This window comes from Taudactylus pleione, unplaced genomic scaffold (genome assembly GCF_031769625.1).
Source record: "Taudactylus pleione unplaced genomic scaffold, aTauple2 ptg000289l, whole genome shotgun sequence".
Lineage (NCBI taxonomy): Eukaryota > Metazoa > Chordata > Amphibia > Anura > Myobatrachidae > Taudactylus > Taudactylus pleione.
Genome location: NW_028284691.1, coordinates 729774 through 743031, shown reverse-complemented (window position 1 = coordinate 743031; position 13258 = coordinate 729774). Strand labels below are relative to the sequence as shown.

Here is a 13258-nt window from a genome sequence, read left to right as displayed (position 1 = left end):
ACAGCACCCTTTAACGGTCAAGCCAGCCGGCCCTTTACTTATGACACAGGCGCACGCTTGGCACTACTTTGTTGATGCACGTGCGGCTACTGCGCACACAATTCACAAACACAGAAAATAATTTTTTTTTAGGTTTGGACTGGAGTGTACTTTCGGGGGTTACAGCACCCTTAACGGTCAAGCCAGCCGGCCCTTTACTTATGACACAGGCGCACGTTTGGCACTACTTTGTTGATGCACGTGCGGCTACTGCGCACACAATTCACAAACACAGAAAATAATTTTTTTTTTGGTTTGGACTGGAGTGTACTTTCGGGGGTTACAGCACCCTTAACGGTCAAGCCAGCCGGCCCTTTACTTATGACACAGGCGCACGCTTGGCACTACTTTGTTGATGCACGTGCGGCTACTGCGCACACAATTCACAAACACAGAAAATAATTTTTTTTTTGGTTTGGACTGGAGTGTACTTTCGGGGGTTACAGCACCCTTAACGGTCAAGCCAGCCGGCCCTTTACTTATGACACAGGCGCACGCTTGGCACTACTTTGTTGATGCACGTGCGGCTACTGCGCACACAATTCACAAACACAGAAAATAATTTTTTTTTTGGTTTGGACTGGAGTGTACTTTCGGGGGTTACAGCACCCTTAACGGTCAAGCCAGCCGGCCCTTTACTTATGACACAGGCGCACGCTTGGCACTACTTTGTTGATGCACGTGCGGCTACTGCGCACACAATTCACAAACACAGAAAATAATTTTTTTTTGGTTTGGACTGGAGTGTACTTTCGGGGGTTACAGCACCCTTTAACGGTCAAGCCAGCCGGCCCTTTACTTATGACACAGGCGCACGCTTGGCACTACATTGTTGATGCACGTGCGGCTACTGCGCACACAATTCACAAACACAGAAAATATATTATTTTTTTAGCACTTGGGGGGAGCACCCCTGATGGACAGAGCACCCCCTGGACAACACTACAGCACCCCTTTAGGACTGGGACACTGCACAGGACTTTGGAGTGGACACAGCCCCTATGGAGAACTGACTGCACAACACAGTGTCCAGCCAGCCCCTATGGACTTTGAAGTAGTGGACACAGCCCCTATTAACAACAGCAGCACAGCACAACACAGCCAGCCCCTATGGACTTTGAAGTAGTGGACAACAGCAGCACTACACTACACTACACTACACAGCACTAACTCCCACCCTCCCTCTTCACTGTCCACAGCCGAGTGAGAAAATGGCGCCGACGCGGGTACCTTATATAGGATCCAAAACCCGCGAGACTCGGAAGGCGGGATGATGACGTTTTGCCTCGATTTCAGATCCGAGTCAGGCGGGAAAAGTCGAGCCTGACTCGGATCGGACTCGGATCGGGGGGGCTCGGGGGGGTTCGGATTTCAGAAATCCGAACCCGCTCACCCCTACTAATTAGTTGCTATGGAGAACTTCTCCACTTTATCTGTTTCAAAAGTTTGATACATCTCCCCCTCAGTATTTTAGATGTCTCCTAACCTTTGGTAGGAATGGGATTGAAATACCGGCGGGTTCAAATCTTGACTGCAGAAGCCCGACAGGAGGAGATCCCGATGCAGGAAGGTGGATATCTTAACCTTCCCACCCTAACCCTCCCTTGGTGGTGCCTAACCCTAAAACTCCTGGGGTAGTGCCTATACCCAACCCCCCTCCCCGCCGCAGCTCATACTCACCTGCCTCTGGTCTCTTTCGATTGGGATGCCGGCTGTCAGGATTCCGACCCCGGTATCCTAATTTGTGCAGAGATAGCGGTGTCTGCAGTTTGTCCGGTGGCGGTATATCGACCGCCGGCATCTCTTCCACCGGGTTATTAACTACATCCCCTTTGGTACTGGCTAGGTTCACACAATGTTGGTGTCAGCCCTGCACACAGTGGGCCTGATTTAGAGCCACTCGCAAAAAGCGAGTGCTCGCTCTGAATCAGGGCTGCCGCATGTTTTTTATTGTTCGGCCTCCTGGCCGCTCGCTAAGCTGTGGGTGACCGCCCACAGCTTTAGAGAGCGGCCAGATGATGGTCGCGACCATTGGGCTTGCGACGAGACCATTGTGGTAGGGTCTCGTCTGTCGCAAGCCCCAGTGAGCTTCCGGCTCTAATAGAGCCGGAAGCTCACCACTGACATCACTCGTGATGTCAGTGGGGCTGCCCCCGAATGGCAGACGTTCCTTCAGGAACGCCTCCGTTTGGCCAGCCACCCCCCCTGACATACCTACCAAACGGGGCGAGCTGTCGATCAACATCGACAACCGCCCCTTTTGGATGCGAGCACCAGAGCAAATGATTTCTCGCACGCGCGTGCGCACTGCCCGGCCATCGACCCACTTGCGAGCGCATTAGGCTTGCGAACGGGTCTGAATCAGGCCCAGTGTACACTATTTTCTTATTATTCTTACCTTTTATTGCCCAGCACTGAAGAAACAGAGGCACAATAAGAAAAATCTTCACTGTGACATCAAATATTATTCTCATCGGATGAGGGTGATCTAAACCTTTACTGGGACAGGTACTTGTACAATAAACACTGTATATGTTTTTTCCTTTTTTTCACTCACAGTTTCAACATATTGCTTCAGTTCATATTAATTAGACACATTAGTAAGCTATCTTGCATCAGACAGCAACCATATCATAGCAAGTCATGCACCGTATAATTAATGGAACATAAAGTCCTGTGATTCCCACTAGAATTCTACAAATGTAACTACCAATTTCTGCAGTTTGTATCTAGAGTAACTGGGAAATATACTGAGAAAAGTAAGAAACAAGTGAAGATAACCATATGGGTACTTACGTCTTCTTTCACATTGATTTTAATAATCTCATTTGATGTAGTGAGAATATGTGGCATTGTAATAAGTCTGTCTAAATGAACCTAATAAAAAGACATACAAGAATAAGTCATTTAACATTCTGAGATCGAGCTTCTCCATATCACTCTTTATCTGGAGAATGGCAAGTTATATTTCAGAGGTCTATGCTGTTTTGTTCTGAAATATACACAAAGGCGCTTTAAGCGAGGAGGGGGCCCGTGTACAGGCAGTGCGTGGGACCACATGGACCCAGGGGACTGTGTGCACCGCACGCTTTCAAACCATTATAAATATGCTTCTCAGAGTATACAGTATAAAGCAATAACTTCTCTGAGGCCTTATTATGTCAACAAGTCAGCCTGTTATCTTTCATACCTAAAAGCTAAGCTACCTACCCTCCAACATGACCCCTTCCATCAGGTACAAATTGCTCTGCTCCTGGACTTCCCACCTAATTTATGATTGCAGTCACCTGTGTTGAATTGATGAGAAGGGTGTTTTAACACAGGTGGCTACGGTCATAAATTAAGAAAGAAGTCCAGGAGCAGAGCACTTTGTACCTAATGGTATGGGTTATACTGGAAGGTCTGAAGCTCTACTCTCTTAAGGTCTACAGTATCTCACATATCTGCTGTGGTCCCTCCATTTCCGACAGCAGTCGCAGCCCACATAGGTTTCTATGGGGGCTGCAATGCTGCCAGATTTACCAAGCTTCGGAACGCTTTTAATTTGGGCCCAACATCCAATGAAAAAATTACCTGGAGAGGGTTTCTCCAGAACCCTCCCGGCAATGGCTGCCGCACATGCATGGTCAGCAGATAGTCACAGTAGTGCTGCGAAGGCACAAAACAGAAGCAAAATGACCATTAACGCAATCATTTCATCATAGGGGTGGGCTGCTTCTGGAGCCCCTGTCCCTGCATGTGTTTTTTGATGCATTCAGGCGAATGTTAAGTTCTTATTGCCATGACTAGTGGCGATAACTGTAATTTCTTATCAAGTCTAGAACCCGATAATTGCTACATAGTGTTTGATGCATTAAAACTAGTTAACTCAGGCCCTGATTCAACAGTGCATGTATGTGCACTGCTGAACGCAGATTCCCAATGATTGGGAATCTGCACAGGTGGCCGACCCATACTTCACATGTGTAGTAGGGGTCCTGCGTGATTGCACGCAGATCGGCAGCAGACCGTCAGTCTGCTACCGTTTGTGGATGGGAGGGGGCGCCGATGACCTCTGTTTCCCAAAACTGGGGTGTGTTACCCCCGTTGGGTACGAGGGAAGAGGCCAGGATCTCCGTCGGCTGACAGAGATTTCCTGGTCTCCGAAGTTCCTGCAGATTATCCAATGCTGCCTTCTACAACGCAGCTCGGATAAGTAATGCAGTAGGAGGCGTGATGCCTCCTGCTGCATTACCATATCTGCAAGGACGGAATTGCAAAACTGCTTGCCAGCAGCTTTGCAATTCCATCCTAAGCTGAATCACTCCTATCCTGCGAGGTCAAAATGTTGCATTAATGTTACTGCAAATCATAAAGCTAGAATTATGGAAATATAAAACACATATACTTACAGCAGCTATGGATGAGATATGATACGTAACCAGTTCCAAAAGTTTGTGTTTAGCCTAAAAGTTTAATAAAATATTGTATTTATTAATTTACACACATGGGTTAATGTTTATTAATATACAAAATAAACACAAGCAGGGCAAAAAATAACACTATTATGTCAAAACAAATGCTGTATTTAAATACTACATTATTTTCTGTGATTTTTAATAAAAAATAAAAAACAATTGGAAATGAGTGAAAACACAATTTAAAACATCAAATTTGACATGATCAAACATGGCTGCGAGTTTTGTTTCCCCAGAAAAACAAGAGATTTCAAACTATTATATTTTTTTTCAGATTGTCATTTTTATTTTGTCATTACAGTATGTTAAATCCTACGCTAATCCTTTTTCTACATCTTTAAATGACATCACTAAATTACAATGGATACAAATTAACACATAACTCCTAAAGTATGTATGTATGGAAGCAAATTTTAATTATTCCTTTATTGTGTTCCTTCTAGTTCTATGTTTCAAATTATATTAGTTTTGTTTTTCTCTGTAACATTTTATTAACTATAAAACATGAACACCTAACTGTGGCCCCAGTGATCATAAAAGCTCTCATAAAAGCAGCTTGAAAACAGACAGTGGCACTCAGGGACTTGTAGAGAAAATACAAAAAGTGTATTGCAATCAATACATGATGCAACGTTTCGGGACACACGTTCCTTAATCAAGGTGTATGAAATGCATCATCTATATTTAGAGTCTGGAGTAAGGACACAGTATACCGTTCCTTTGGTGGCTGGATTTAATATATATACACATACAACAGGGGTGTTTTATCAAGAGAGGACTTATCATAGTGGATATCCACTTGAAGAAAATATTTATTCTAATAAAGGGGATTTACATCTACCCATCATCAAGGTGATGTAAGTGAGTATCCTATATATATATATTTTTTTTTGGCTGATTGGTTGCTACTAGTCCTACTAACAAAGCATTTAAGGAACTTTCCTCAAATCATATACAAGGAATATACTAATATGAAAACGCATGCTTTCTACTAACATTATTCTCTGATAAAAGGGATATCTGAGAATGAATGATTTCTATATGAAGTGCAATATATTTTTATATTAGTACTTTTGTCTGATCGATTGGAATATTGTATAATTTTTTATTGTGTCTTATCATTTATTTGTCATTATGTGTTATGTTTTTTATTGGGTAATATACCATCATTTATGAATTTTCATTTTTAATAACTTTATTATCAATCATTATCTTTGTCAGCTGTACAGCGCTCTCTATATATTTATCGAAGGGTCATACCTTCATGAAATTTGTTATTTCTACTTCAGGGTCCATAGGGTATCCACAGGATACCTTGGGGTATAGGTGTGACGTCAGTCGCAGGGCACCAAAGAGTTAAGCTTTCAGCCTCCCAGGATGCACTAGGTCCCCCTCCTATACCCCGCCCCCGGGCCAAGGCACCTCAGTTTAGTTTGGTGCCCGGCCGGAGTCGGGTGCACCTGTTGGAGTGGGGGCTAGAAGAGCCCCTGAAGCTTATTCTTCATGCAGCTGTGGCTGCACAACTGGATGTACAGCATGGACAGTCAGTCCTGACGTCCATGCTGTCTTCCCTACACCCCGCCGGTACCAGAACGCCGGTACTGATCCGGGGATGCTGGTGGGCGTCTGGGGTCACAGCTAGCGGTGACCCCAGATGCTCCGGACCATGGCCGGATTCAAGGGGGACAGAGGTAAGCAGCGGGGTCCCGCGGTGGGTCCCCGCTGATCACATGGTCCTAAGTCCCCAGGCAGGGGGCTCCCTGGGGACTGGCTGCAGCGTGGAGCCAGGCGACCAACCTGCGCTTCCACTACCCCCTGGGACAGCGGACCGCAGCAGAGCGGTAGCGCTGCGGCGTCCCAGGGGTTAAATGCATGCCAGGGGAGCGCGCCTTCCCTGTCTCACAGCCGGCGCCTCCCCCGCTGCACACAGCTCTCTCTGCATGCTGCCGACTGGTCCTGTGGCAGCGCTCCTCCCCCAGGCCAGCCTCCTCTCTGCTCCTCGGCGGCCATCTTCTCCAGAACGCATGGTGAACGCTGCTGGAAGCGCTGGACGGAAGCATCGTGGTCTGGGTCCCCCCGCATACCTCTCCTCCGCTGTGGTCAGGTCTGTGTATGCAGCGCTGTGTCCTACCAGGCCCTGTGTCTGTGTAGTTGAGTGATCAGCGCTGTTAGTGCAGGAATTGTTATTTCTCTGCATTGTATGTGACTGTGCTAGCGCTGCTGCCTGTAATCTTTTCTTCATCTAAACTGTCAGCTTTATTACTGTCCCTGTTCTTTCTGCTAAAGCCCTTGCGGTGCGGTGCTGCAGGGTGGTCTCTCGCCTATTTAATACTTAATTGGTGAGAGAGGTCACATACGTGGTGCCATCATGTCTGAAAGTGATTTTCCCCTCCGGCTACAGTGTACCACGTGCAAAGTACCGTTAGCGGAGGGGGAGGGTAGCGCGGAGGGCCTTTGCCGGCAGTGTTTGTCCATGGCGCGGCCTATTACGGTTACAGCACCGGTACAGGAGCCGCCCTGGGCTTGTTTCGCTCAGGCGTTAACAGCTTTAGTGGGCCAGTTAGCTCCACAGCCCGCGTTTACTCCGATGGGTTTGTCCCAGCAGTCTGTGGTGTCGTCACCCATGCAGGGGTTCCCACGACAATTGGTGGTACCCCACAGTCTCCCTATTTCCCCGCTCCCGGGTTCTCAGGAGCCAGCGTGGGTTAACTCCCTGACGAGTTCTGTACAGCACTTGTCGGATGTGTTGCAAGAGGAGTCTGTGATGCGGTCTCATAAAAGGCCGGTGGCGTCTCTGTCCGCTCCTTATGAGGATGACGAAGGGACGTCTGATGATGGGGAGATTCTAGATCCTTACGATCAGGAACCTCTCCATACTAAGGACGCTGATGCTAAGTCCAAAGTATATATTCCTGGACTTATTCGGGCGGTCCGCACAGCCTTGGTGATTGAGGACGAAGTTCCCCCAGCGGCTAAATCTAAGTATGCCTTTTTCAAAGATGTGAAGGGCGATGCCACAGTCTTTCCTCTTTCGGGTCAGTTGGTGGACCATTTAGAGGAGGCGTGGAAACAACCTGGCAAAAGATACCAGCCGCAGAGACGCCTGGCGGTGGCTTATCCGTTCGCGGATAATTATTTTGCGAAGTGGGAATCCCCTCCACAGGTGGATTCTCACGTGACCCGTCTTGTCCGTAGTGCCACATTGCCGATGCCATCCATGTCCTCCCTTAAGGATGCTACGGACCGCAAGGTAGAAATCTGCCTGAAGTCCGCTTATTCCCTTGCAGGGGGGGCAGCACGGCCGGCTATGGCCATTTGCTGGGTTGCCAGAGCGATGGAGCGCTGGGCGGATTCATTAGAGGCTTCTTTTGAATCCGACTGTCCGGCCGATCAGGCGGAGTTGATTGGCAATCTCCGTGATTCGGCCACCTAAATCAACGAGGCGGCTCTAGACATTAGTACTCTGGTGTCTAGAATTTCTTCAGCAGCGGTAGCTGCTCGTCGCACCTTGTGGCTGCGATCCTGGAAGGCGGACGCAGATTCCAAGAAAGGTCTGGAAGCGTTGCCGTTTACCGGAGAAGTTCTCTTCGGTCCGGATCTGGATAAGATTGTGGCCACGCTGGCGGCAGCCAAATCTGCCTGTCTCCCGTCGGCCGCTGCTCCTTCTGGTTCGGGACCATCGTCCTTTCGGTCATCTAGGGCCCAGGGCAGGCCCAAACCACAGTCGTTTCCTCGACAGGCTGGCCCTAAGAAATCGGTCAAGCCCCGGAAGCAGGCATGGAGTACCAGACGTCCGGCCCCCAAGCCAGATGACAAGCCTGCGGCCTGACGGTCCGGGCCTCCCTTTGGGGGATCCCAGGGTGGGAGGCCGCCTGCTACAGTTCGCCCAGTGTTGGTCGACCACTACGACAGACACTTGGGTTCTGGAGGTGGTTTCTCACGGATACGCCCTCTCCTTCCGGCACAGACCCCCGGCTCGCTTCTTCACCACGGGTCTCCCATCAGACCGGAACAAGGCTACGGAGCTGCGGAAGGTATTGCACACTATGCTCCAGGCTGGAGTTATAGTGGCGGTTCCATTCTCCCAGAGGGGCCAGGGTTTCTATTCAAATCTATTTTTGGTACAGAAACCCAATGGGTCATATCGTCCGATTCTCAACCTCAAAGCACTCAACAAGTCTTTGCGGGTCCCGAAGTTTCGGATGGAGACCCTACGGTCCATCATTCTGGCGCTGGAACCTGGGGACTACTTGGTGTCATTGGACATACAGGACGCTTACCTGCATGTCCCTATTCTTTGGCGCCATCAACAGTTCCTCAGGTTCGCAATCAGCAGCGACCACTTCCAGTTTCGGGCGTTACCTTTTGGCCTGGCAACAGCACCACGTGTTTTCACCAAGGTGATGGCGGTCATGGCGGCTTCTCTGCGGCTGCAGGGAGTCCGCATGTTGCCATATTTGGACGACCTGTTATTGGTGGCAGGATCTCCAGAGCTCCTGTTACGCCACTTGGACCTGACCATTGCACTGCTGCAACGGCACGGCTGGCTAATCAACTGGCAGAAGTCCACTCTAATCCCGTCTCGGAGGATTCTGCATCTTGGAGCCTTATTGGACTCGGGACAGCAAAGGATCTTCGTGACGGAGGACAAGATCTCTGCTTTACAGTCAAGGGTGCGCAGTTGTCTGCACAGCCGCCGGGTGTCCTTACACTCGGCGTTGAGGTTACTGGGCTCCATGGTGTCGGTGTTCGACATGGTGGAATACGCCCAGTTTCACTCCAGACCTCTGCAGCACCTGATCCTGTCCAAGTGGAACGGACTGACTCAGTCTCTGAAGTCCCAGACGATTGTGCTCACCCAGGAGGTTCGCCTGTCCCTTACGTGGTGGTTACAGACGACCCACCTCAACAAGGGACGTCCGTTCTGGGTTCCAAATTGGGTCCTGTTGACAACGGACGCCAGTCTTCGGGGCTGGGGAGCAGTTTCGGGTCCACACTTGTTCCAGGGCAGGTGGACGCCGACAGAAGCGGAGCTTCCAATAAATATCTTGGAACTCCGTGCGGTCTTCAATGCTCTCCAGCAGGCACAGCGGTTTCTCCAGGGTCGCCCGGTGCAGGTCCAGTCAGACAACGCTACCACCGTGGCCTACATAAACAGGCAAGGAGGAACTCGCAGTCGGGCGGCTCTCGTAGAGGTCTCTCGGATCCTGGTTTGGGCGGAGCGCAATCTTCCGGCCATATCAGCGGTCTTCATCCCGGGAGTGCTCAATTGGGAGGCGGACTTTCTAAGTCGCCAGGACGTTCATCCGGGGGAATGGTCCCTGCACCCGGACGTTTTTCAACTACTGGTGGACAGGTGGGGTCTTCCAGAAATCGACCTCATGGCGTCCCGGCACAACAACAAGTTGCCGGTGTACGGGTCTCGCACAAGAGACGAAGGGGCGTCTCTGGTGGATGCTCTGTCCGTCCGGTGGACGTTCCGGTTCGCATACCTGTTCCCTCCGGTCTCCCTTCTTCCACGGGTAATCCGGAAATTCAAACAGGAAGGAGGGACGCTCCTGTTGATAGCTCCCGCGTGGCCCAGACGGCACTGGTTCTCAGACCTTCAGGGTCTGTCCGTGGACATTCCTCTGCGGTTGCCGCTACGACCGGACCTTCTGTCTCAGGGTCCTTGCCTTCACCCGGACCTGACTCGGCTGTCTTTGACGGCGTGGCTGTTGAGACGGCCATGCTGAGGTCCCGGGGGTTTTCCAGCTCTGTGGTGCGTACCATGTTGCGAGCTCGGAAACCGTCTTCCGCGAGGATATACCATCGCGTGTGGCATACGTTCTTCCAGTGGTGTCGACCGAGAGGTTATGCACCGCGGGAGTTTCGTCTGTCTCGGATTCTCGCCTTCCTGCAAGCGGGACTAGATCATGGGCTTCGCCTTGCTTCTTTGAAGGTACAGGTTTCGGCCCTATCTGTCTGGTTTCATTGTAGGATTGCTACAATCCCGGATGTGCGCACCTTTATGCAGGGTGTTCTCCGCATTCAGCCGCCCTTTGTTCCACCTGTGGCGCCTTGGGATTTGGCTGTGGTCCTGAGGGCTCTCCAAGGACCGCCGTTTGAACCACTGGGCTCAGTGGATCTTAAATGGCTAACAGCTAAGACTGTTTTCCTTCTGGCCATTGCTTCGGCCAGACGTGTTTCTGAGTTAGGGGCTCTTTCTTGTAGACCCCCTTTCTTGGTTTTTTATGGGAACAGGGCAGTGCTCCGCACTCGGCCCGAGTTTCTTCCCAAAGTTGTTTCCCAGTTTCATATTAACGAGGAAATAGTTGTTCCGGCCTTTAACTCACCGGGTCTTTCCGTGGGTGAGGCCTCTTTGGATGTTGTGCGGGCCTTAAGGACTTATGTTGACCGCACTTCTTCGTTTAGGAAGTCGGACGCTTTGTTTGTCCTCTTTGGCTTCCGTAAAAAGGGTTGGCCTGCTTCAAAGCAAACTTTGGCAGCCTGGATCCGTATGGCTATTTCTGAAGCTTATCTTCATGAAGGCCTACCGGTCCCTCCTTCTCTGAAGGCTCATTCCACTAGGTCTGTGGGTCCTTCGTGGGCAGCTCGACGTGGTGCCTCGGCAGTTCAGATCTGCAAGGCTGCTACGTGGTCTTCTGTCCATACCTTCGTGAGGTATTACAGGTTTGACACCTTCGCCTCTCAGGATGCTTCCTTCGGGCGGCGGATTCTCCTTTCTGCACAGGAGCGTCCCCACCCTTAAAGGATACTGCTTTGGGACATCCCCAAGGTATCCTGTGGATACCCTATGGACCCTGAAGTAGAAAATATGAGATATGGTAAGAACTTACCCTTGTTATCTCTATTTCTACGAAGTCCATAGGATTCCACAGGACTCCCGCCCTGTCGCACCTGTGCTGCAGATGGGCTTTGCTCTGGTCACCGGTTTTCCGTCTCCCTCTGGTGAGAATGTGATTCTTGTATGTGTCCAGATCTTTGTTCTCTCTCTTCCTTCTCCTCCTCCGGCCTATGGCTTGGTAACTAACTGAGGTGCCTTGGCCCGGGGGCGGGGTATAGGAGGGGGACCTAGTGCATCCTGGGAGGCTGAAAGCTTAACTCTTTGGTGCCCTGCGACTGACGTCACACCTATACCCCAAGGTATCCTGTGGAACCCTATGGACTTCGTAGAAATAGAGATAACAAGGGTAAGTTCTTACCATATCTCATATTTTCATAATTTAGACAGCCCAGCATCTCCAAGGCAACCACGCAGCCAAAGATCTTGTAACGACTCAGCCTGTGGCCGTTGCCAGGTAACATGTATCACACAATTATCCTACAGCAGGCGCTACTTGTTGGTAATTATGTCTCGTACATAAGAGACATCCATAAATCACAACACCAATTATGCTGGATCAGAGCATTCAGACCAACTGGTCTGACAGGGAAAGGTACAGCAACATATTGTAAATCAGGAATGTACATTCCTAGTGTATCTCATATTGATAATTTGATTGACATCAAAAAAATATATAACCATATTAATGTTATTCCTCATATATGCAACACCAGGACTCATCAAAAAGAGTAATGTAGAATATGCTGAAGCCATTATTGGTAGACAACTGTTGTTAAATGTAAAAAACATACATGCATACAGATGTGAAAAAACAAAAATATTAATAGTAATGAAAAATAATAATAATAGAAAAATAAACTTAAAAATTTAAATTTGAATCCATAGACATTATGTCACAATAGTGCATCCATAAAATGATACTGTATCAACGAGCCCAATTTGATCTTCACCGCAGAAAGACGTTATATGGATTAGATTCATTCAAGCCCCTTGGGGGGGTAGAAGTCGGGAAGCCGGCGGACGCAATGCCAACCGCCTGCTTCCCAACTGCTTAATCCCGGCAAGGGTTAAATGACAGGCGTCGAAATCCCGACGCCTGTCAATTTACCTACGCCGGGAGACCGGCGCCCGGCATCCCGATCGAAGGGATGATGGGCGCTGACGCGGACTGCCCGGGGAAATTATTGTTAGGCTAGGGGGATGGAGGTTTAGGGTTAGGCACCCCCCCGGGGGACTAAGGTTTAGGTGGTGGGGAAGGAGGGGTTAGGTTTAGGCACTTAGAGGGGGGATTAGGGTTAGGCAGTGGGGGGGAGGTTAGGGTTAGGCACCCTAAAGAAGGGTTAGGGTTAGGGGGTACAATTAGATTAGTCAATACTTACCTTTAGGACGATCGGGATTTCCCCCCTCTGTCGGGCTGCCGCTGCCGGGATTTCGACCGCCGGCCATGCGGCCGGTGGTAAATCATCCCGATTCCCCTTGGGGCTACTGTATCCAATTCGAAAATCCACATAGACTCGCGCTGTGCGATCACCACTATGGAGAAGGATTGAAACTTGATCAATTAACATACACATCAGACTTGATACCGAGTGTCTCTCACTGGCAAAATGCTGGGCCACCAGTTTATCCAAATCGTTATTCAATAGTGCACTCAGAATGGACGAGGGGTTGTCATCCCCACATAATAATGATCACGGGCAAATGATCAAATAAATTACATGGTCAGAGGTACAATGCAATTTATGATGAATTTTAATTTTTTTACCATTGTGGGGATATGTGAAATGTGTTCCCACCAACATAGAACAACAGGTTGTGCTGTCCGCACACCTGTAACATCCAGTTTTGCGAGATGGCAGCCAAGAACTCTGTGTCGACTTAGGTCTCATCAGAAGCTGTTTTAAGTTGGCACCAC

The 13258-nt window shown here is 49.4% G+C and overlaps 1 protein-coding gene across 1 annotated transcript in view; it reads right to left on the bottom strand.

Annotated features, from left to right (window-relative positions):
• Positions 1–13258, bottom strand: part of STAB1 (stabilin 1) — a 490754-nt gene that overhangs the window by 415625 nt on the left and 61871 nt on the right. The window contains exons 15-16 of the mRNA XM_088482458.1: positions 4431–4484; positions 2836–2916 (exon numbers count right to left, since the gene is read on the bottom strand). Coding sequence (XP_088338584.1) covers positions 2836–2916; positions 4431–4484 — 135 coding nt within the window. The remainder of the gene's footprint in view (positions 1–2835; positions 2917–4430; positions 4485–13258) is intronic.